This window comes from Mixophyes fleayi, chromosome 1, assembly GCF_038048845.1.
Source record: "Mixophyes fleayi isolate aMixFle1 chromosome 1, aMixFle1.hap1, whole genome shotgun sequence".
NCBI classification, from domain to species: domain Eukaryota; kingdom Metazoa; phylum Chordata; class Amphibia; order Anura; family Limnodynastidae; genus Mixophyes; species Mixophyes fleayi.
The window spans coordinates 83,168,164-83,192,573 of record NC_134402.1 but is presented as its reverse complement, the minus strand read 5'-3'; the positions used below and the strand labels follow the sequence as shown (position 1 = coordinate 83,192,573).

General features: G+C 39.7%; 1 protein-coding gene across 1 annotated transcript in view; it reads right to left on the bottom strand.

The window, feature by feature from the left end:
* The window catches only part of HPGD (15-hydroxyprostaglandin dehydrogenase), a 65,904-nt gene extending 41,732 nt beyond the window's left edge, over nucleotides 1–24,172 (bottom strand). The window contains exons 1-3 of the mRNA XM_075197588.1: nucleotides 23,793–24,172; nucleotides 11,011–11,134; nucleotides 9,721–9,827 (exon numbers count right to left, since the gene is read on the bottom strand). Coding sequence (XP_075053689.1) covers nucleotides 9,721–9,827; nucleotides 11,011–11,134; nucleotides 23,793–23,885 — 324 coding nt within the window. The 5' untranslated portion in view covers nucleotides 23,886–24,172. The remainder of the gene's footprint in view (nucleotides 1–9,720; nucleotides 9,828–11,010; nucleotides 11,135–23,792) is intronic.
* Nucleotides 24,173–24,410: the final 238 nt, after the last annotated feature.

Genomic DNA, 24,410 nt, shown 5'->3' with positions numbered 1-24,410 from the left:
TATTTTCTCCACCCCTATTTAAATAAAAGTTATTGGATTTGCCACACTTACGTCTTGTGTTGTTTAATTTAAGTGGTTAAAGGTTGATAAGATGTTAAGTGAAGTAAGAGATATCAGCCTCTAAGCATTTTAATGTCTTTCATGTAGCACACAAATACTTGATAGCTTATTTGTACACTGAAATTTAAAGTTGATATTTGTGTGCTACATGAAAAAACAGTCAGTATTTAACTTATGTGCAAAACAGAATACTAATTTGCACCCCTTGCATTGTAATATGGTTTTGTCCAGGAGACTAAAATAGGATTTTTCTCAAGTTAAGATCCTTAATGAATCAGGCCCCTGATGGCTAATATACAAATTGGGACCCATTCTTTTAGCAATAATACAATATAGAGCCACATTCTGAATAGTATACAGTATACAATGCATATTACATTTTGGTGTCTAGTATACAATACAAAGCTGTCATAATTACTAGAAACAGCACCAAGCACAGTAATTAGTTATTGTTGATAGGCTGTTTGTACAGTGGACTCTGACTGGGTGCCAGAATCTAACATATAAGGACCTCCCTGGCTCTATTAACAAGTTGCACTCGTGCCAGTTGTTAATGGCAGCTCTAGGCTCCACCTCTTAAAATCAACAAAGCGCTTGGAAGCCCCCAAGGGGGTTGGGGCCATGGCAATTGACCTATTTTCCTTCTTCAAGTGGCTGCCTTCTAATATTGTTGAATGTGAGTGTCATGTTTATGGCATAATCAGGAGTTCAGGAAATAATATATAATGTAGTTACTCACAAAGATATCATCATTAGCTATTTATATAGAGCCATTAATTCCGCAGCGCTGTACAGAGAACTCACTCACGTCAGTCCCTGTCCCATTGGTGCTTACAGTCTAAATTGCCTAAAATACACACACAATATGAGATATGAGTAATTGTGAAGTCATTGTAAGTAAATGAGAGGTTAATCAATATTGATATGCACTTCGGAGATCTGGTTCTTGTCACCTAGCTTGGAATGAATGGCTGTGTCCAGAGGACCAGTTAGTCAAATATGGTGCACCCCCACTTGCTGAAACTCATTTGACAAGAAGGGCAAATTGAGGAAGGGGTCACTCAAAGGGCATTATATATTTATATAGGAAAATGACATATAGCAAAACAATAACATTATATATATTGGAGAAAATCACTGTGTATTTGTAATCAGGTTAACAAGCTCCATAAAACATCTCATCAATAAATATTATCACAAGGAAGATAAAGAAATGACATAACAACCCAAGGGATCCACCTAATATAATCATGGCTCCTATGTATCTGTGCAGAAAATCACACTTGTTTGAATATGCATATTTCTCTTGTGTGTTAGAAGAGCGCAAAACTCTGTATATAATTTATTATTAGATTTGTGTTTGACCAAAGAACCATAAAACATGTTGTAAAACAGATCAGCATTCCAGCACACCTCTTTCAGTGATTTATTGAGTTAATTAGTGAGTAATAGGGGAGGAGATGGAAAGAAATGTAATGAAAATTGTGAGAAATTGTCAGCTTTTGTGGGTCTGTCTGCTACTGGGAGCTGTCCACATTCTAGCCTTACCCCATGAAAAAGTGTTTTCTGCTTTTGTTTTTATTACTATTTTATTTTAAAGAATTTCTGTATGTAAATTTGTTATATTTTTTTTATAAAATAAGCATTGTGACTTTCTTTGTCATATTACATATTAGACTCCTCAATTTAATAGCATTCTGTCTCTGTGTTCTTAACAAACAGATGTGTCAGGTAGCCATGCCACTGTTTTTAGGCAGGTTATTGTTTGGGTTTACAGTAACTCTGATTAAAATAAGTTCTGATTATATTTTGGAATAGGTGAGATAGTAACTGAAGACTTCCTTAGAGGGTCAGATCTTGAGCTAAATCTTAGTAGTTATACAACTGGGTGGTTGGATTAACACTTTTAGGGGCATATTCAATTGTTGGCATTACAGCCAAAAGTAACTCGCCCCGTCATTACGGTAATAGTGCGCATAAATACCGTTATTACGGTACTTTTCTCGCTGGACTTCATCTCGCGGCTCAGGAAGTGGCAAGCTGAAATCCGGCTGTATTTACCGTAATAACGGTAATAGTTTTTCCGCGGCGGAAAACGCAGAGAATTGAATATGCCCCTTACACTCAAATGCCTAGCTGAGACGTGCCTTGACAGTGAGTAAATAATACGAGGATGTTGTTTGGATTGTGGGTAGAAACAAGAGCAGCCAGAGAAACTCATGCATATACAGGAAGAAATCACACAGTTAGGAGATTCAATTCCCCACGTTGTGCGCGCAATCATTACTGTTAGTACAGTAATTTTAACACAGAATTTTGCTTGTGGCTCAGGGAGCTGCGAGCAAAAATCAGTGTTGAAATTACTGTACTAATGGTAATAAAGCGCATCAATTACCGTATAAACGGCAATGATGCGTGCTCCGTGTTGTTCTAAAGAACAACGTAGGGAATTGAATCTCCCCGTTAGTGTTATGGTCAGAATTTAACCCATAACCCAACATTGTAAGGCAGCAATGCTAACTATGGTACCATTGTACAATACATTGCTACCCTCTGATGAGGGATGGAAAATGTGTAGAGAATAGTAAGATATATTTCATTATAATTATTCATAATTATGAACACTTAATGTGTTATTAAAATAATCCTGTATGACTAATCCTTCTAATTGCTGTATAACTGTCTGTACAATGCAAATTTCAGTATTTAAACACTGCTTTAAGCCTGACTAATTGACATACACAGTGCAACCATTTTGGAGTGTCTTACACTAAAACAACAATGATACCTTGGATTAGTAGCTACAAATATGATTTATTACTGCTGTTCCACAGGGAGGAACCTGAACAGGCAGGAATGTATTCTGTTTATTTTTAGAGAGTGGAATATTTACAGTAACGACGCACTGCTAAAAGTCTCTAAAATATGGACAGGTAGACATTGATAGATACTCTGCATACATAGTGCAAATTCTAAGAAAATGTTTTCTTTCCCTAACATGAAGTAAATGAAAATGAAGTAGTGACGAATTGTAAAGCAAAATCAATATATATATATATATATATATATATATATATATATATATATTTAACAAAAGCTATCAATAATCAAATAAATCATACCAAGAAAAACTATGTTCAGAACAAGTTTACGGTAGGCGACATTGTTAGCAAGGAAAGCAAATATGAATACATATACGTGCAATGTATTCTCTATAACTAACCCTTTAGACCAGAGGTTAGATGTTAGATGGTCCGATTTTTGCAACTCGCCGGAAATCAGCGAGTTTACAGCTAAAATTTAAAGCGGCGCTGGCTTGTAAAAATCGGACCATAATACATTTACCACCAGCCTTCACCTCTGGCCCCAGCCAGCTGCTCCTGATGACTTAATATCTGCTTTCTTATATAGCAGAGAATAACAGTGTCTGAGGGCATGGGGGGTATTTAGGAACAAGTGGGGGGTCTGAGTGGCATGTGGTGGATTTTCTGAGCAATATGCCCGAATAACCATCTGGAATTTCCGCGTCTCTTTATGTTAAATTCAAACTATTTCTATCAGAGGACTGGAAGCTAGTTACACATAGTGGTAGGACCATAATTAGGCAAACTGAGGCCGTTGTACCAGGCGTAGGATTTAGCAGCAGCAACATATAAATAATAATTTAAAAATGGTAGTGTCAATTTGTTGTTTCTACTTTGCTGGTCGATATATTAATTATTCTGACTCATTCACACTAGGATTTTACCTGTGCAATAGGTAGCACATGATGACTGCGTATCTGCCACATAGTGATTAGGAATTACTGGTCTCTTGGCCTCAGGGCCGCCTTCAGAAAAAATCGGGCCCAGTACGGGCCCCCGTGCCACCCGGCCCCCCCCCCCCCCCCATGAGCGCCCCCCCATGAGCAACACATACTTACCTGGGGCCCGCCGCTGGTCTCCGCTATTCTGTGTTCAGCCTGGCTGTCACCGTGACAGCCAGGCACCAGGATCCGATCGCAGGGGTGGAGGATCCATTCCCCCTGCGATCATGTGCTCTGCCTGTGACAGATCACATGATTGCAGGGGGAATGATTCCTCCACCCCTGCGATCGGATCCTGGTGCCTGGCTGTCATGGTGACAGCCAGGCTGAAGACAGAATAGCGGAGACCAGCGGCGGGCCCCAGGTAAGTCTTTGCTGAGCTGTTGTACCGGGCCCCCTGGTGAGCCCGGGCCCGTTACAACAGTACCCCCCCGTACCCCCCTGATGGCGGCCCTGCTTGGCCTGATCACATTATCTGCTCACACTGCACTCAACACCACAGGGAATGTTTTTTGAAATATTTCTAGCACAGTTGTCTTTTGCATCCACTATAGTATGAACACGGACAATGACTACATGAAACAAAATATCCCTGACTGCACTGTAAAATGCGGGTGAATATAAAGCCCTTAAATTGTCAATAACTGTATTTAATTGTGGTTCACATGTTTCTAGTGGTTTACTTAAAGCTACAATACCCTCTAAAAATGAGGAGTGTTTCTTCAACATGCAGCAGCTGTGATTGAAGCTGCTATTCATGATTTACAGCAAGCTCAGTGTCAAGCAATTTCCAAGACAAAACAAGCCCTTACAAGATCCAAGAGCAGGAAGTTCTCCTTTATTTTGCTTCAGGAAATCCCAGGATAAGTATATGTCCAGTGCTAATTATTGTATTTAATAATGGTTTTCCTTCAGCTGTTCTTTCCTGGCATAGCTTTCTATCACCTTGTCCTTATTCCTCTCTTACCCTCTGTCGCTCTTTGTTCTGTGCTTTTTATTCTTTTTTTGTCTGCTTTTTACCTCTTTTCTTTCCTTCCTCTGCTATCCTCTTTCTCCCCCCTTTCAGTAGCATTGCTCACCCCCTCTGTATATTTCTTTCATAATCTATTTCCCTTCCAGTCCTCCCATCATGACTCGTCAGCGATGTGTTGCCATCCCCCCTGCATAACCGCAGCCCATCTATCACCCCCCTCCCACCAGTCTGGTTTAAGCAGACCGGCGGTGAAGGGATCTCAGAACCCAAATGCCGCTCAGCGGTCATGTGCCCACTCACAGCGTAGGTGTATCCGGCATGCTAGTTTCTGATGAGAATGAGAGACATGTATGGGCTGTGGACTGGAGGTTGGTTGCGCAACCAGATATTCTGAGTACCGGGGACGGTTACTTTGACTCGGAGCAGAGCCACAATAAATTGATGCGGTTGCTGCAGTCTCGCATGAGAAGAGGTAACTGCAAGGCTAGTAGACGGTTAGGTTATATGGTAAATATACCACAGCGAGGGGGCAACAGGGTGTGCTGCTCAAACCTGGCTATTCTCTGAGGTATGCGGGCTAGTTCTCAGCAAAAGATTGACCGGGATCTCTATGTGGACTTGTTTGCATTTGCTGAGGTCGGTAAGAAGAAGTTAGCGCAGGCCAGGGCAACAGATGGCTTTAGAGAGGAAGTGGTGTGGTCCTACATGTTAGGAACAGAAGGTAATTGCTGTTTTCATTCTGTCTGCTGCAGTGTTGTTTTCAGGTTTCTGGGTGTGATCACTTGAACTCCTCTCACCTGCAGCTCAATCTGACACCTGCCCTGATTGGCTACTCCTTCTTTAAATACCTGTCAGTTTTACTGAACCTTTGCCAGTTATAGTGTTCACACGCTTGCTTTTCCGTGCTTTTGTCTCTGTGAATTGTCTGCTCCTGTTTGATACTCGGTTTTGACCTCTGCTTGTTACATGACCATTCCTGACTGCTGTCTGTATAGACCTTTTGCTTGTGACCCTGACTTTGAATAATGCTGCCTGGACCGATCAATTGCCTGTTATATGACTCTGCTTTCTCATCTGTGAGAACACCTCCCAGCCGCAGGATCGTGGTGCCTGCTGTCCGCTCCATCTGACTCATCTGTGTCAGCAGTGTTTCACAGTACAGATTTACAGCTCGATCTTGCTTCGGTACTTTCCTTGCACTGTGCTGCTCTCTAGCACCATCTCTACACAGGCTACATCATCCTCTACTCTTCAGTGCCAATCTGTTATACTGGTGGAGGTTAGTACTGCATCCTGTATCCTGGTTGTCATAGAGATCTCAGCTCAATGTCCCACTGCCTAGTCCTCTGTGGTGCCCATCTACTGAGTTAAGTTACCACTACTCGAGATTAAGTCCTGGTGACAACCAAGTAACAGCAAACATAATTAGTTCTATCGGAAGGGGGTTGCTAAAGGGGAAGCTTTCATCAACAACAGGTTCTGGTAACTTAAGTCGTATGGTGATTCACGACACTACAATAACTAGAGATCAACCTTTGACCTCTGCAATGCCCTAACTAGAGACTAGGCCCAGTGAGTACCAGGATGTGATGAAATATTTGCACATGATCCATGACATGTACACTACTGGTGACAATATGGAGGATTTACGATGAGGATTTTTGTAGAAAAATGAGCGGGGTGGCTAGCACTCTGTTCAGGTACGAAGTTGAAATTTGGAGGCCATTGCAGCAAGCTAACATGTCGGAGCATGCATCGGCTGTGTCTAGATAACCCTTTGTACCAGGCTTGTCGTTTCTTCACAGAAACAAATGTTTCACTTTTAACAATTCCCATTGTGATAAGGGCAAGATTTGCAAATACAAACACGCTTGCTTCCGCTGCGGAGGTCAACACACTGCCAAGGAGGGGGCCCTCCACCATCAGTAGATGTGCAAAGAGAGCTCCTCCTAGGTAAAGACTCTTCCCCTATCTTGGTTGAAGATGTCTTATTCGCTTCTGCTATACCTTGATCAGGAACTTGCATTTTTCCTGTTGCAAGGTTTTTAGGAGGTTTTTAAGTTGCCCATAGCAGGATATTTGTGTACGGTGGCTACTTAGACCCTTTAATCGACTTACGCTCAGCACCAAATCCTAGCAGATAAAATACGGAAAGTGATTGATTTAGGACTCATGTGTGGCCCGTTCCATTCCTCCCCTTAAGAGGGTCTGATTGTTTCACCCATTGACGCTGTACCAAAAATGATGCCATGGGTTTAGTGAGGGAATTCAGTTTGGGCATTATTGCTGAATGCCGAAACTGAATTGGCTTTCCGCCTCCTCCCATTGCACCCTGAATCTTTCGGATTCATGGGTTTTCAAACCTCGGAGGGGTTTTTCATAGATAGTTGCCTTCTCATGTGGTGCTCTATATCGTGGGCCTACATTGAGCATTTCAGTACATTTTAACACTGGTGCATTAAAACGGGCACAGGTAATCTGAGAGTGGCTTATATATTCTTATCATTGGTCCTCATGACTCCCTGCAATGTGGCAAAGTTTAATCTGATTCCCAGGCCCTGTTTTTGGTCCTTGGCGTGCCAATTGCAGATGATAAGACTGAAGGCCCATCTACAAGTCTGTCATTCCTGGGATTCAAAACTGACACCATAGCAGGTTGTTGCAGCCTTCTTATGAACATGGTGGCAAAGTTGAGGGAGCTGATTTTGTCAGTCAGGCATTCAGATAAAGTATCCCTTAGGCAGATCCAAACAGTTTTATAGTCACTTAATTTAGCTTGCCGCATTATCGCTATGGGTAAAGTATTTTGTCACAAATTGCAGCGGTTGTAACTAAAACCCATGCTTTTATTCGGCTATCAAGAAATTAAGGAGGAATTGTCGATTTGGATGCTTTTCCTTGATGAATTTAACGGGGTTCACATATAGCCGAGACCTGACATGTCCATCTGTGAGCTCCAGCTGTACATGGACTTAGTGAGTTCTAGGGATTTTGGGGCCTACTTTGACAGACAATGGTTTCCGCCAACGTGGGCCTCAAAGTGGGTTTCATCAGGCATAGTTGCTAAATTGTTAGTGCTGGAGCTTTTCCCCATCGTGATAGATATGGAGCTCTGGCCTCCTCGCTTACGGGTCTGTGATATCATTTTCTGTTATAACAATTTAGAGGTTGTCCAATCCATCAATAAGCGAAGCGCCACTTCTTCCTCTGCAATTAGGCAGATCAAAACAGATCAATTTAGCAGGAGGCATTGGGTCACAATGGAGGCACATCTTGAACCCGCCATCTGCCTGGTAGCACGGGCTAGGGCTTATGTGTTAGTTAGACCTATTGAACGGCATGTTTGGCTACTTCACCTTGATTCTACGCCTCTTACCAAATAACAATTTGGTTTTATCTTTATGAAATGTGTTAAAATCATAGGGCTGAACACAGATGATTATGGCACCTATTTTTTTAGAATAAATGTAGCCACCTCCACTGCAGTAGCAGGGTCATCCGTGGAGAGCATCAAATCCTCCAACTCTAAAATATACACTTAATTGTAGAACCATGCTCCCAATTTTGTCAACCCAACTTCTTTGCGCATTGCCTTTAAAGTTGAGGGTATGAAAGTAGTTACCTAATTTTTCCTCAGATGAAGGGCCTCATGGTTATTTACGGTTTTTACCTTCAAATAGGTTGCCTCTCCCCCCCCCAGTGTTTACATGCTGGTTACGGCCTGCCTTCCTTACCCTGAAGCATCTCAACTTTTATTCAAGTTGTTGTGATTCTTTTTCATGTATGCAGACCTAATTGCATGGATGGGATATTCTTGTAAATGTAGCAATACATGTACTTTTATAAATATATACAATATATATATATATATATATATATATATATATATATATATATATATATATATACATACATATACTGTGTTTGCTCCTGATGAAGTCTGTTGTACAGACGAAACGCGTTGAGTTACTGCTACTACTACCATCTCTGATCAGATAGGCTTGTCATCTGCTTCTGGATGTGTAAGTTACTACTGTTTTAATAAACTTGAATTTTTTTGGATACTACATCTGTGTACTTCTGTATATTGAGGTAACCTATGGGATAGCCAAGGGTGGCTGAAGATTGAATACATCCTCACAGCCTACGTGACATCCTGCAGATAAGCCATTAAACTATTGGCTTCTGGTACGCATACATCTTTATTGGTGTGACCTGTTTTTCTACCTTTACGAATGCCATTTGGCTGTGTGTGACTTTCTAGTCTATGAGCTTTATTTATCCATCTTAGATATTGGTGATACCCACTTGGTGGGAAGCTCTGGCTCACTCATTTCTGGTGGTCTAGTTCCTTTACTGGTTGGGTGACCTAGCTCCATTGACTTGCCATACTACACTATTGTGCGCCTCCTCTCATTTACTTTTAGATTTTTTCCTGCTACACCGCTTGCTACGGAGGATTGGCAGCCGCCCGCACGGGGGAAGTGTTACATAAGAAGGAACAATTACAAGATTTTGGACTATAATATTCACATACTGGTGTAGTATCTTAGCGCCTTTTGTATCAAATCTGTGATATATATACATATATATATATATATATAAATATATATATATATATATATATATATATATATATATATATATATATGTATTAAAATATCATTAGGCTGGACTTTATAGTTATTGTAGAGTCACCCAAGAATGTTCATTAACACTTAGATTCTAGTTAATTATTTTTGGTCCGAATTTTGTTAGAAAAGTAAATATATAAAGTCCATTGTCCATTGAGATTGTCAAGGAAAGAGTGGGGGCACAAAAGCATCCTGCAGCTAGATAGCTCTGCTCTACTAAATAAATAAACACAAAATTAACAACTCACCAAGTTAACTTCAATAGTTTTCTCCCAGTCTTTTTCATTATTTACTCCAGCATTGTTTACCAGTATGTCCAACCTTCCGAAATGTACCACTGTCTTTTGAAATGCATCTAAAATATAAAAGTTCACAAAAAGGTGTTCCCTTAGATTTGCTTAAATATAATAATTCGGACATGGTTTAAATTGCATACAAATATACATATAACTGCTATTTTTTTCTGGATGCAGGCAAAATGCTGCCTGCATTTGCATGTAGTGATAATTAAATCATGTATGATTTTGACATAAGTCCATTTTGAATAAAACGCCATCAAGAAAAAGAATTTCATTTTTTTCAACCACTTCAGAGACAGTTCTAGGGAGTAATAATGTTTTTGTTTCCAGTTTTTGACAGCTGGGTTATGAAACAAATTAATCTGGAGAAAAAACAGTTTACAAAAGGAGTACTTATTCATTCATTGGGTGCTATACTTTACAGGATGCTTCAGTAATGTAATCTATAATGAATGTTACAGGACATTTGGGTAGAGAATGCATGAATCTAAACTCCTTTCAAACTACCTCAATCATCTGTTAATAAAAGAAACAGGCAGGCCCGGCGCTCCCATTAGGCAAGGTTAGGCACTTGCCTAGGGCGCCGGGCTCTGGAGGGCGCCTGGAGGGCGCCACAGAATTCTAAAATACTTTAAAACTGTGCGGCGACCGCTGACCATACCTGTCACGGCCGCCGCACAGCATTCAGATGGACGGGGAGGGGGGGAAGAGGCTATTTTGTCACCACCGCCGCCTCTCTGCTCCGTCTCCTCCCCTCCACTTACTAGTGTCAGTGAGTGGAGGGGAGGAGACGGAGCAGAGAGGCGGCGGTGGTGAGACAAGGTAAGGAGAGGAGGGAGGAGGGAGGAGGGGGCCTCTTTTTTAAAAATGCCTAGGGCGCCGTGGACCCTAACACCGGCCCTGGAAACAGGGCTGCACCATAATGGCCCAATCATGGCCTCACTGCGGTGCCAGTCGTTTTCTCAACACCAGTAACTAAGTGGCATCTGACATATAGATCTATGTGCACTAATTATGTAAAATGCACAACATACTATACAAATGTACATTTTCCAATGGCAAACATTTGAGCTGTTTACCATTGCTACATTACATGTTTACATTTAATAATTATTGAACTTAATCATTTCTAACTATGAGTTGTTATTTTGCTACTTATTAAACTTTGAAATGCTATTTTTGAAACAAAATGACAGAATTGATGTTTGCGTCATTACCCCTCCACTCACGTATATGTACCTTTCAACTGTTCCCGGTCTGTGACGTCACACTGGATGAACAGTGTCCTGTGGCTTCCAAATTGCTCATCCAAAGAGGCTTTGCACTGCTCGCCTGCTATGCGGTTTTGGTCCACCATTGCCAGCTGCACAAGATTGACAGATGTGGTCAAAACACAATACATAGGAGCTCATCAATGGTGAAAGGCTGCTCCCTAACATTTACACGTCTCTTCAGTCTCAATTACCCTTGAAGGAAACACTAAAATACCAAATACATCTATGTGGCTTGGAGCTGTGCAAACACTATTTCAAAAGGGCAGTAAAAGGTTGAATGGTTTTAGAGTCACAATGATGTAACTTATTTTCATTAAATAGGAGATACAGATTTGTATTTTATATGTGTTCATTTCTTTTAATTAGTTAATATTGCTGACTTATTTCCCTTTGTCGCTTGTATACAAAGTTGATGCATGAAACAGATTCCTTAGACATTGCATTAGTTTAAAAATAGATGACTGTAGCTTTGGAAAGATCGATTACAAAAATGAGCTACTATTTCCAACACACAGTCAGCTAGCTAAACATATTTTTATATACAATAAATTATAAATACCTTACACTACAATACCTTATAAATTAGTCTTGCAAAAACAGATTTATTTGATAGACAAGCCTAAATGTTGTTATGGAAGTGTTCTTTAGTGGTTAAGAAGATAGATTTGGAAGTAGGTAGTACAGTCTTTGTTATTTTATTACATCTGTCATTACTAAAGGTCTGTACCGTTGTCATTCCTAATACAGACTGCCATAAACCTTTGTATCTGAGGTGTGATGTGGAAGCCAACCTAACTGACACAATATTGACTGTTTCTGGTTAATACTTGATCAAATAAGCAATACAATATACTTATATTTTAGAGGGGTTAATAAGTGGGCCCAATTCTTCAGAATTCAGCTGAAAGGGGACAAAGGTTGACATGGTGTGAACAGATGCATTCTAACAGTCATTTATCGTGTGATTGACACGATAGTCGGGTGAAATACCTGTAGTATGTACCCAGCTTTAGTGACAGCAGGACAAACTTATTTACATTTAGGTTTAAGAAAAGACGATATGAAAGGTCAAGCAAAATAAGGTAAAGTGAGAATTATGATGCCACCACATATGCTTTACACCAGGGGAGTCCAACCTTTTAGCTTCCCTGGGCCACATTGGAAGACGACGAGTTTGTTTGGGCCGCACATAAGATACACTAACAATAACGATAGCTGATCATCCAAAAAACCATAGAAAACAAAGTTGACATATATATATATATATATATATATATATATATGAGAAAAAAAAGTGATTTTATATATATATATATATATATATATATATATATATATATATATATAAAAATATATATATATATATATATTTTTATTTTTTTTTCAAATCCCCCTATACTTACCTTTCAATCGCCCTGTTCAAAAATCCTCTCTAGTTATTATACTACAATCACTTTTTGTATTGTTTCGATGCAATATCATTTAAGCCAGGCATTGTATATCAGGGTGTCCTGACCAGGCCTGCGGTACCTGACATATACACCACTGTGACCCCAAATTGTGACCTGTTTTGGTAAATACACCACTATGTTAAGTAAGGGATAACAACTTATAATGGGCCAAAGAGAATAATATATAATTCCCCATTAGTATTACAAGTAGAAGTATGTAGCAGGGAGATAAGGTCCATGATGCTCCAGGATCAGGTGACTTTTATTCACTGGTCAGCGTCCCTTGAAATAATAAAAAAAATTCCCCCTTAACTTACCTTTTAATCGGCTTGTTCTCCTGTCCTCTTTTCTTTTTTTCTCTAATTCTGTGCTGCTGATTGTTCTTCTTGCGTGGGTGACTCCTCTGTGCTGCACTCCGCAATGGATGTTGGGCGTGATGACATCACGCCCCAACATTCACTGCGAGCACCGCACGGAGGAGGAGACAAGGGAGGGAGCCGGAGTACCAGCTGACGTGACCGCGTGACAGCAAGGTAAGTATTTTCTTTTCTTTTTTTTTTGCAGGATTTTTTTTTTCCATTAGCAGTGCTGCCCCCTTGCCACAACCAAAACTCCTTCTGGGCCACATTGACAGGCGTGCTGGGCCGCATGTAACCATTTAAGCTCCAACAGAAATTGTTTATTTTCATGTCTTTTAGCTGCAAACTCAAACTATTCAGGACAGGCTGGCCGCAGTAGTTGATTCGAGCTTCTCTACTAATAACCATGTTACACATGCTCTTCATTTACAAAAGCCCATTTCCTCTTATGACCACCATGCCTCTTTTGCCCTAGGACTTCTGCATAGAGTTATTGGTGTTTACCAATCTGGTTAAGAGAAATGACAAATGGAGGAGGAAGACAAGGCCTAACAAACCAGGGTACAGAATCAGATCAGACATAAAGGTACAAAATCAGCAGGCAAAGGCAGGATCAGAAGATGCAAAGATCAGGGCTTTCAGAGATCAGCCAAGGTTGGTATACAGATGACTAAAGGGGATACAAACACTGAGGTAACAACAACTTAAACCTATAAAGGGCAAAGAGTAACTGTAAAAGGCCTATTAAATAGACATTAAGCACCTATCAGAGAACATGAATGGGTCACAATATTGAGCATCCAGATAAGTACACCATTCCAGCCATTACATTTTTGCATTTATTGTACACCTCTCGCTTTTGTTTCATTGCCTCTCTTCTGTACGCAACAAGCATGCTTCACCCACTTGAGCTACTAGTGACTGATTTTGAAAGTATTCCATAATGAAATGATTAACAATCAGTAAAGGTGGCCCGTACCAAGACTTAAACATTATTGTATGCAAAACAACTATTTCAGTTCAATACAGGATCACCAACTGTCGCTAAATTTACCAACGGTCAGTAAAACTAAAGTCTAATTTAGATACACCACATACTTGCAACTTTCCCAAAATGTGGGAAAAATAGGCCGACTACCAAACTATACCCAGATCCACATAAGCCATGCTCATTTATGGGGAGATCATGCCCCTTTCATTTTGTTGAAAATAGGGACTGGTCAATAAAATGAACAACCCATTTTCACTACAATGCAGTAATGTTGTATTTGTGAGACGCCACACCTCTATAGTGCTGTACAGTGGTTATAACAAATCATGCATAAAAAAAACAACTCAAATATAAAATCAGAGCTTGGATGACGGAGGTTGACGAAGCAGATGCAGACCTGATACAGAAGATGGGTGGGCGCTCCTTGTGAGAGCTTACAGGAAGATAACGAAAAAGTGAAGCTGTAAAGTCCTATCTGTAATCTCCTAGCCCATTTTAATTAAGATAAGGCTTTTACTTTTAGTCCTGCACAAATTTTATATCAGCATACTAGCTATCAGTAAAACACAAAAAAAATTGACAGCAAAAGTGTTTTCAAGGATTGGCAATGCTGGTGTGGTACCACTTTATGTTGACCAGTTTAAATTCCTACTTAAATTAATACATGTTCCTTCATTTTAAGCTGTTTTATTTTTATTGTGTTGCATAGACACAGATTGTTTATTCCTGACACATCTGTCTGCAGCACTCTCTTGGAATTGTAGCAATAGAAAACGGGGGTTTCATGCTTGGAAAAACTCCACTACCACAGCTGCAGCTCCTTACAAATATTGATGCTAAGAATTTATTAGTACAGACGAGTGTACATAATTCTAATTAAGATAACTGGCAGTGCAAGTAAGATTCCTGAGCCACAACACCATGTCTATTTATAGTGTAGTAAAATATGTTGATACGACTGTTTACACAGGATATTTGTTATACAAATGAACAGAAAGATATCATAGCAAAAAATAAGGATTGCAATATGTTACCAAGCTTGTTACAGATATAGGGCCTGAGTCATTAACGAAGGCAAAGCTTTAAAAAAAAGGAGTACGTTTGCTCTTGGACAAACCATGTTACAATGGTAAGGGGTACAAATTAGATATTATTTTGCAAATAAGTTAAATATTGGCTGTTTTTTCATGTAGCGCACAATTGCTTGATAGCTTTAAAATTTAAAGTTGATCTAGGACATGCCCTATACCAACTATAAATCTGTCTCCACATTTTAATCTGTCCCTCCCCCTCCAATGCAACGTGGTTTTGCCAAGGTGTAAATTTACTCCTTTTTTCTGTTTTGCTCTTCTTAATGACTTGGGCCCATAACCACCCAGAAGCGTGAATATATAGTAACACCCTTACAGCAGTGATGAGAGTATTTGCAGGGCCTGAATGTTTACAAATACTTTTAGGTCCCAAGAGTCTCTTTCTAATCTTTCTGGGACACTCCAGTTTACATCTAAGGCAGCCCATCTGTTCTTATGGGTCAGAGTCTGGTCTGTTCATGTTACTGTATGAACTTATACTGCTAATACTCAAGTGTTCCCAAATTCCAAAAGCGATGCTCCGGAACAGAGAGAGGAAGGTCAATGAAATTGCGAAGATCGAGATGCCAAGGTGATAAGTCAGAGTGTAAGGTTGAAGCGTGATGTCACGAGCCTGACCCACATGTGAGTTAAGTGTTAAGAATTGGTTGCTCACTTTGAGAGGCAACGAGAGGTTTCTTGAGGGTAGTCAAGAAAAATCAGGAGACCCGAGACCTGGAGTGTGTCAGCAGGCTAATGTGACTGCAGCTGGACAGTGAGTTACAGTGAGACATTCCATAGCAAATGAATGTCAGCTCTTTAGCCAAGTAAGTTTTACCAACTAATGGGATAATGTGATTATTATTGCCATGTAATGAGGTGAGTAATGTAACTCATAGTGTCAAATATAATGGATATAAAAAGTCTAAACACCCTTATTGAAATTGTAGGTGTTAGTTATATAAATCCTGATATCAAGATAAATCATGTCAGATCTTTTTCAATCTGTAATGTGACCTTGCAACCAGCAAAATTCAAGTGCAAACCAAATATACAATTGTTAGGAAAGAGAAGTGATCAAAACAAAGCTACAATTTGAATAAGTGTGCACTAATACTATATGGAGGCACCTTTTCCTGTTATTACAGCAGTGAATCTTTTTGAATAAGTCTCTATCGATTTTGCACACCAGGGGGTAAATGTATCATACTCCGGTTTCTTCAACTCGCGTGAGTTCGGCGAGATGACAGCTAAAATTTAAAGCGGCGCTGCCTTGTAAAGGGAAACTTGCCTTTACAAGGCAGCGCCGCTTTAAATTTTAGCTGTCATCTCGCCGAACTCCCGCGAGTTGAAGAAACCGGAGTATGATACATTTACCCCCTGGACTTTGCAATCCTATCTCACTCTCTTTTACAAAAAATTTCAAGGCCCATAAAATTGTTAGGGGATCTAGTCTGAACAACCCTTTTTAGGTATTTCCACAGGTTTTCATTTTCAACTTCTGAAAGATGCCAGCAAGTTTTCTGCCCAAAATATTTTGATATTTGAGCTATTTCATCAGGCTTCCCAGTGGAAATATTGTTCTTTGCTTGATGAGCAGTGTTGTCTTTACGCCAAATGAATTTTTTAGAATTAAGGCCAAAAATGTCAACCTTGGTCTCATCAGACCTTAAGACATTTTTTCTCTAAATATTGTCTATTTATTTTTTATCTGAATTATGTTGGTTGTACGTTCACTTCAAAGGTGGGAAAAGGTGTGACATAATTTATGTTGATTTCGCACTTTACATCACAAACATGTGCAATTTCAGTAACGGTGTGTAGACTTTATTTATCCACTGTAACTTATTGCAACTAATTGATTTCTTCTGGAGATGGGAGTTGGAAAGCTATAAATAAGTGACTGTAAATAAAATAAATTTTGGCTCATTTATCTTATCCTAATAAGATGACTGAGTGCCCATTCATTTCATTATAGATAACCACATACCATCCACCAGCTGCATCTGCAATACCTTTATCACTGTTATCAAACCTGCCATTTGCTGATCTTGAGATACAAGAGACTGGGATACAGCTGAATGTGTGACCTAAGGGTACTTGCAAGAAAGGACCAACACACTACCAGCTTTCATCCCGGCAAGCAAAGGTTACACTGACAAAGCAGAAAACTAATTGTGATACATAAAGCTTTTATTGGCTAACTAAGCGGGTTTAAGAGCAAACTTTGACTTTTCTTCTCAGACACAAGGGAATCAATCATCAGGCATGCTGGATCCCTAAAAGGAATTTAGGATTAGTTCTAAAAGTATTTAGGTTTTTTCATCAGGGACTTTGGATTGTTCAGGCATGTCTGATAAATACTTAAGCTTTATCAGATAAGGTAAAACATACTTCAACTTCCACTCTGGGATTTTGTTTGTGTGCAATTTTGATGATTCCTTGTGTTTCTTAGATATGTATAGTAATCTGCATCTCATGTTTATTTGTCCAATTTTGACCAGGAAAGGCTGAGGACGTTTGTTAGTTTATTCAATCTTAATTTGCCCTATTGAAATGTTGATTTAATTATTTAATGTTTGTGCGTACAACAAAACCCAGGTCCATGCATCTTCCCTGTTGGGTGTGAATATATATTTATATAACTATATAGAGTCATGGTGGAGATGTAATTGTGTGAAGTGTGTTTTTCTTTCTGCTTCATATGGTAGTGTCCTGCATACTAATACATACATTAGCATTTGAACAGCAATGATGAACATTATTGCTGATTAAATGCACTGAATTGCTCCATGGAATAGAAATACTAATCAAATGGGGCTAGCACTGTGTACTGGTCAAATGGAGGATGCACTGTATACTGCTTAAAATAAATGTAATCTTATTTTGATTTTTTTAAAAACAAACAAACAAAAAAAGGTTGTGAACTCAAAAAGTTTGGTATGCATAACCAATAATTATGTCCTGCAGTAGAAACTACAGTAAGGGATAGAGGATGAATCTATTCCTCCTATCATTTTAAAATGTAAAATCTGGACACAACAACCTCTCCTTTGATCCACCCAAATCACACTCCTTCTGCCCAAAACATGCCAAAATCTGGCAAAACCACACCAAGAATGAAGCGATCACATCCACGTTCTCAAAGGTCACTCCCCTGAGTCCGCAAATCAGGACGGTCCCGTCAATAGAGACAAGACTGTTGGGAAGTTATGTTAGTCTAACGCTAGACTGTAAAATGGTTTAGTGGTATTTTCTACTTGTGTTGATGTAATTTGTGTTGTTTTTTTATCCAGTTTCTTGTGGTTTGTTTCTGTGTTTCCGCATAACTATCAGAGTCTCTCACTTTCCATCCTGCAGAATATTCTTATCTTGAGCACTAAACTTTACTTCTTTCATCTTTCCAGATGTGTCAACAACAAGATGACATCTATTTTCAGTAAGTTAAAATAGGCAACTTACTTTTATACTGAATCTTGTAATTCAAATACTCAGCATTGGACAACATAAATATGGAGTCTCTTAGGTCAGGGAACACAAGCTCAGAGGTGCAGACAACCCATGACTGTGTGATTATCACTGCATCTAAGAAATTAATACAATACATGTAACATCTGCTTTTATTACTTCCTTAATTGCAGGTTACAAGTTAGATCTTTATCGCTGCCTGGAAGGTGAAGATGGGGGGTGGGGTTGGGGGGTTGTCAGGTTACTTGTAGCCATTTTCTCCTGCTCTTAGTTGTGCACTAGAAGTCTATTGAGCAACTTGCCATTTTTTTGCATCCTTTGGGTGAGATTCACTTGCCGGCGATGTGGTGCACGCACATCTCACTGAGCCCACAGGTACAGTAGAGATTCTGACAATAATGATGTGGACATTTTTGGCTGAGGACATACAGAGGATAGGAGAACGAAACTAGGAATACAATGACTAGAAGAGACACACGGCGGACGTAGGCATAATTAACATCCTTTTATTTTGTTTCTTTATAGTTTTTTTTTATTGTAAATAATCAGAGCTCGGTTGTGGAGAAAGATGTATTAACACTAAAGGGCCTATTTAAAAAAGGGAGAAAAGTCCTTTCTCCGGGGAAAACAGACGTGTTCGCTGGAGTTAGGGTTTCTCTCTATCCTTCAAAAGGTTTTTCTCCAGCGGCCTATTAAACAAGGACAGTGGCATTACTGACAGTACTGCTACTCTGCTGCTTTTGTTACCACCATCTATGGGTGGCAATAGCTGAGGATCTTAACAGCTTGTGCTGGCAGGGGAATGTCATAGCAGCTCCAAGTGACCTGACATACCTGCTGTGCTTGTGCTGGCCGGGGAATGTCATAGCAGCTCCAAGTGACCTGACATACCTGCTGTGCTTGCGCTGGCCGGGGAATGTCATAGCAGCTCCAAGTGACCTGACATACCTGCTGTGCTTGTGCTGGCAGGGGAATGTCATAGCAGCTCCAAGTGACCTGACATACCTGCTGTGCTTGTGCTGGCAGGGGAATGTCATAGCAGCTCCAAGTGACCTGACATACCTGCTGTGCTTGTGCTGGCCGGGGAATGTCATAGCAGCTCCAAGTGACCTGACATACCTGCTGTGCTTGTGCTGGCCGGGGAATGTCATAGCAGTTCCAAGTGACCTGACATACCTGCTGTGCTTGTGCTGGCCGGGGAATGTCATAGCAGCTCCAAGTGACCTGACATACCTGCTGTGCTTGTGCTGGCCGGGGAATGTCATAGCAGCTCCAAGTGACCTGACATACCTGCTGTGCTTGTGCTGGCCGGGGAATGTCATAGCAGCTCCAAGTGACCTGACATACCTGCTGTGCTTGTGGTGACTGATGTTTGGGAAGTGTGTTGAACTGATGAATAGATGAATGCTATCATCAGAGAAGTGTATGGCAGGATGGAAGTGATAGGAGTGAAGATGACACTGCTCATGGGCTCAGGATGTCAGAGCAGGTATTACAGTCCAGAGTAAACTGACACATCCTGTATAATGTACTCACTCCTTCTATAGCTGACTCATGATAAATAGACCCACAAATACCAAAATCCAATTTTCAATGTGCTATACTCATATTTGCCCAGGGAAATGAATACACAGGTTAGGAGGCAGAGTTAGACAATACACATGGTTCTTGAGGTAATTAAACCATATACCTGAGGGCAGAAGCTTTGCACAGGTCACAGTACAATGATGAACTCATAACACAGTACAATAGGTAGCAAAGAGAGTTGTTGAGGTCACTACACACTACATGAGCAGGGTACCATCTAACCTGTCTAACATCTGCATTTCTACTTCAACCTCATATGTACTTGTCCAGTTTCCCTTGTGTGACTTGTTTATATGTATGATCTGTTACAGGTATAATATGTTATACTGGTTGTCCAGCACTGCAGAGTGTTGTGTCACTTTACCAATAAATATTGATGATGAAAAGGAGGAGCGAAATTGCCAGTCATTATACATTTCATGTTGACTCACAAAAGGAGGAGGGTGAAGGTTTGTGGCTCTCTATTCCATGAATATGCTGTGCACATGGACTATAAGATGTTACCACAATAACATCCTATGCTATCCCTCCTGCTATCCCCCCCGTAGTTTTCCCGTTTTGCATTCCCAATCTGTAAAAATTGCCCATACAACCCACCAGTGCCACCTAGTGGCTAAATAACCATATAAAATGTTATGGTGAGTATTCAATTGTTGCTCCGGCCGCCGGAAGAACGAGCGCGTTAAAACTATTACCATTTATACGGTAAATTACTCGCTGAATTTCAGCGAGTAAACTACCGTATTAACGGTTTTTACGCGCAAGTTTACCATATAAACGGTAATAGTTTTAACGCGCTCATTTTTTTGCGGTCCGGAGCATTGAATACCCCCCTATGTGTCTTAACATGCTTAGCATTACATTTTAATAATTTTAATAATCTAATAATCCAATATAACAGTGGGAGGAGCCTCTAAATAGGAACAGTGTCTGATATTTATCTGCAGTCATCGTCTGTCATCAGGTACAGCCCCCAGTGAAGCTGGAGTAGATTTACCCAGTAGAAGACTATGGCCAGTATAAGACTATGCTTAGGGAACAAGACATCTATACATGTTTGAACTATTATATCAAATATGTTCATTTCTGATAAGCTTGAGAACCTTTCATATGGTGTTTGTAGTTCTTTTATATTAAAGAACTTGCATTTTAGAAATAAGTGTCCTCTCAAAAGGAAAGTAGATGTTAAAATACATATTATAATTATTATTATCATTGATTTGGAAGGTGATACACTGCTCGGTAACAATGGACATAAGTTACTCAGAAGAGCTTTTAGTCACGGTAAATCCTTCAACAAAAACAGCAGTTTATAAGGCTATTTATTGTTAGAGGATCGGAGATATCTACTGTGGTCCCAGCCTCTTCAAATGCAAATGGAGTCCCCTTAGGTATCTATGGAAATTGTGAAAATGCTCTATTTGTCGAAATCTGAAATTCTTAGCCTGACCGTGACACCTAACGCCACATGGAGATGGCGTAAGCTGTTCTCTTCGATGGAGAGATAATCGCAGGAGAGGATCTTCGGATCCTTCCCTGGCAGACTTTGAGCTCCTCTGCATCGTAATACCATAAGAACCTGAAAGTAAAGTGTTTGCGGTTGCGACTACTTTACTATAGATTATTCGCTTGGACACGCTCCTATCAGAGCCACTGTCCTGGCTACTCAATTCTGATAAATTGCCAAGTGAATTCATAGCGATAAGAAAAGCTCATTAACGTGAGCAACTTGCCATGGGTCATAAGTAGACCCCTAATACTATTCACAATTAAGCCCACCACACGGGCCACACAGCACGATAAATATCCAGCATGGCAATATTGAGGCTTGTTATGCAGTAGCAAGATGACCACACACACATGTCTAATTACAACTCTTTGTTCCTAACTGTATCAAGCATCTAAGTCGTTTTCAGTCCTTATCCAAACAAATGCCCAATATTAGCTCTTATGTTGCACGGTGTATGGCCAGCATTATATATGAAGTCATATTTGGAACTGAAGACATTTGAGATATTTGAGTTTTCAGTGCCAAAATGTATAGATTATCATTTAGCTTTAGGTTTTTAGTCAGAAATCACCTTTAACAAATATATTGGGGTATGTGATGTTCTTATTTTTTTAAATCAATTCAATCCTACATACAAAATCAATAAAACATTTGTTTACAAAATGCATGAACCAGTTATCCAGCACTAACTTGTTCGTTTAGGATTTTATTAGTCCATAAAACCATTACTGTTTAAGTTGAGCAATCTGGTATTTATACTGGTAAAACAAGTCACAATCTAATATACGGAGTTGTGCTGAACAGCAGATTCTCCATGCAGCATACAGGGTAGAATTCTCAACAGAATAATCTTTTCAGTACTTCTCATTCCAGATTATTCAAATTAGCTGAAATATTGAGTATCACTAGGCATTATTGGGCATTGATAGTCAGGGGACAGAAAAAAATGCTTTATTATTACAATAAAGCATTTTTGTTATTATTTAATTTAAAAGGTGTTTTTTTTTTTTTTTCCCTTTTCACATTTTTTTATTTAACTATTTATTCTTTCTTATTTTGCCAAATCTGAAACTGGAAGCCCAAGTTTGGCTCATGTATGTGCAGATTGACACCAGACTTACTAGCGGTAAGAGTCCTCTCACCGCTGCTGGCCAGTGTCGCCGGGAAGCTAAGCATCACTCAGCTGCCCCAGTGATATCTGTTTTATAAACTGACTCATAGACAATTTTCTATCTCTGTGATAAACAGCGAAAGAAAAACTTCTAAATGGAGGGGTCTTGATAAGCAGGGAGGGGGTGCAGATGCAGTCTCAGAGGGACACTGGTTGCCTCTCATTGCCAGTAAGGAGCAGTTTTTTCCATGTTGACTGGGAACACAAAGTTTTGGGACCTGACCCCTTTATCAAGTGTTCACTTGGGGCAATAACATCCTGCAGTCCACAGACAGACAGATGTTGATAGATTGGTTGACTTATTCTAAGTAAGACTTATTATAGTAAGTCAACTGTCACTAAAGGAAATGCCTTAATATATATATTTTTTTGTGTAGTGAAACTTTCCCTTTAAATAATATTATTTTGCCACTATTACACAAAGTTGTATGTCACATAGATAACTTTAATACACAGCAGCAAATTTAAGTTTAGTAAATGTAGTTAAATTAATGCATTTTGAAATCTAATACATAGCTACCAATACTGTATGTATGACTAAAATAGGTCAATTTAAAATAAGTAATGATTTTACTATATTGTATGGGCTACACTGTTTATGACTAAACATTGTCTACTTGGTTACTGTGCATATTCTGAAACTAAGAAAATGTTATTTCTTTAGTAAGCTATTTGTAAACAGCAAAAAAGAACAAAATAATGCTGAACACAACACTACGTTATATAACACTATTTTTTTACATTGCAGATGATATCTTGTTGTTCTAGTCGGCTAGGAAGTAGGTGGCTCTCCAGCTGCCATGGAACTACAAGTCTCAGCATACCCTGAATGGCATCCTAGGATTTGTGGTCCTAAAACTGTTGGGGCATGGTATTTTGTATGTACATTTTAAAAAAATGTTTTCACATATATACTCCATAAACAATGCAGAATTAAATAACTGTATTATGGGACTTAAGTACGCATTGTAGAGATAGGATCCAGTGAGTGTTCCAAAATCCTTAGTAATAGTCCATGGTGCTGCTCATCACTATAGCGATGACAGCTCCCTGTCCGTGGAGACTGAGAGGTAGGATCTATATAGGTGTCTATATAGCAATAGCATAAGCACATACAGTAAGAGCAATTCGCAAACTTACCGCAGCTCCATTGTGCAGAAGTTCTTCCACCATAGCTCTTCCTATTCCCTGTGCAGCCCCAGTGATCAGTGCCACCTTTCCATTGGCATACATGATGGGTATCCTGTGCCTTCTGATGCTTACAGATGCGTTCAGCTGCTTGTCCCAGTCACACTTCCAGTCTCACTCTGTTGGTAGCTGCAGTTCTGCGTTTTGTTGTCACCACCTCCCAGTCTGGATGTGTGTGATTAGGCTTTTCTCAGAGCTGAAGTGCTTCCCCTTCTCCGGAATCTACTGTGTGTTATCTCTCTGTTTTCCCTTCCTTCAATCTCCCTAGAAGTGGGCGGGAATAACTTCTGAATGCAGTTTATAGGTAACTTGCTTCCCTTGTCACTATCTTACTACCTGCCCTCTAATGATTTCCTTACCAAGCTGTCGGCTATTAAGACACATGACAGGAGGCGTTTAAATGTTAATCTCTCCTTCTCTCACACTCACGTTGCTTTACATACATTTTATTTTCTTTTGCACACATTCACTTCTCTTTTTTTAAAACTTTTCCCCTATCTCCTATTTATTCCCCCCTTAACTACTGCACAATGTTCCTCTGGCTTTTGTTATCTTATTGATGACAGCTAA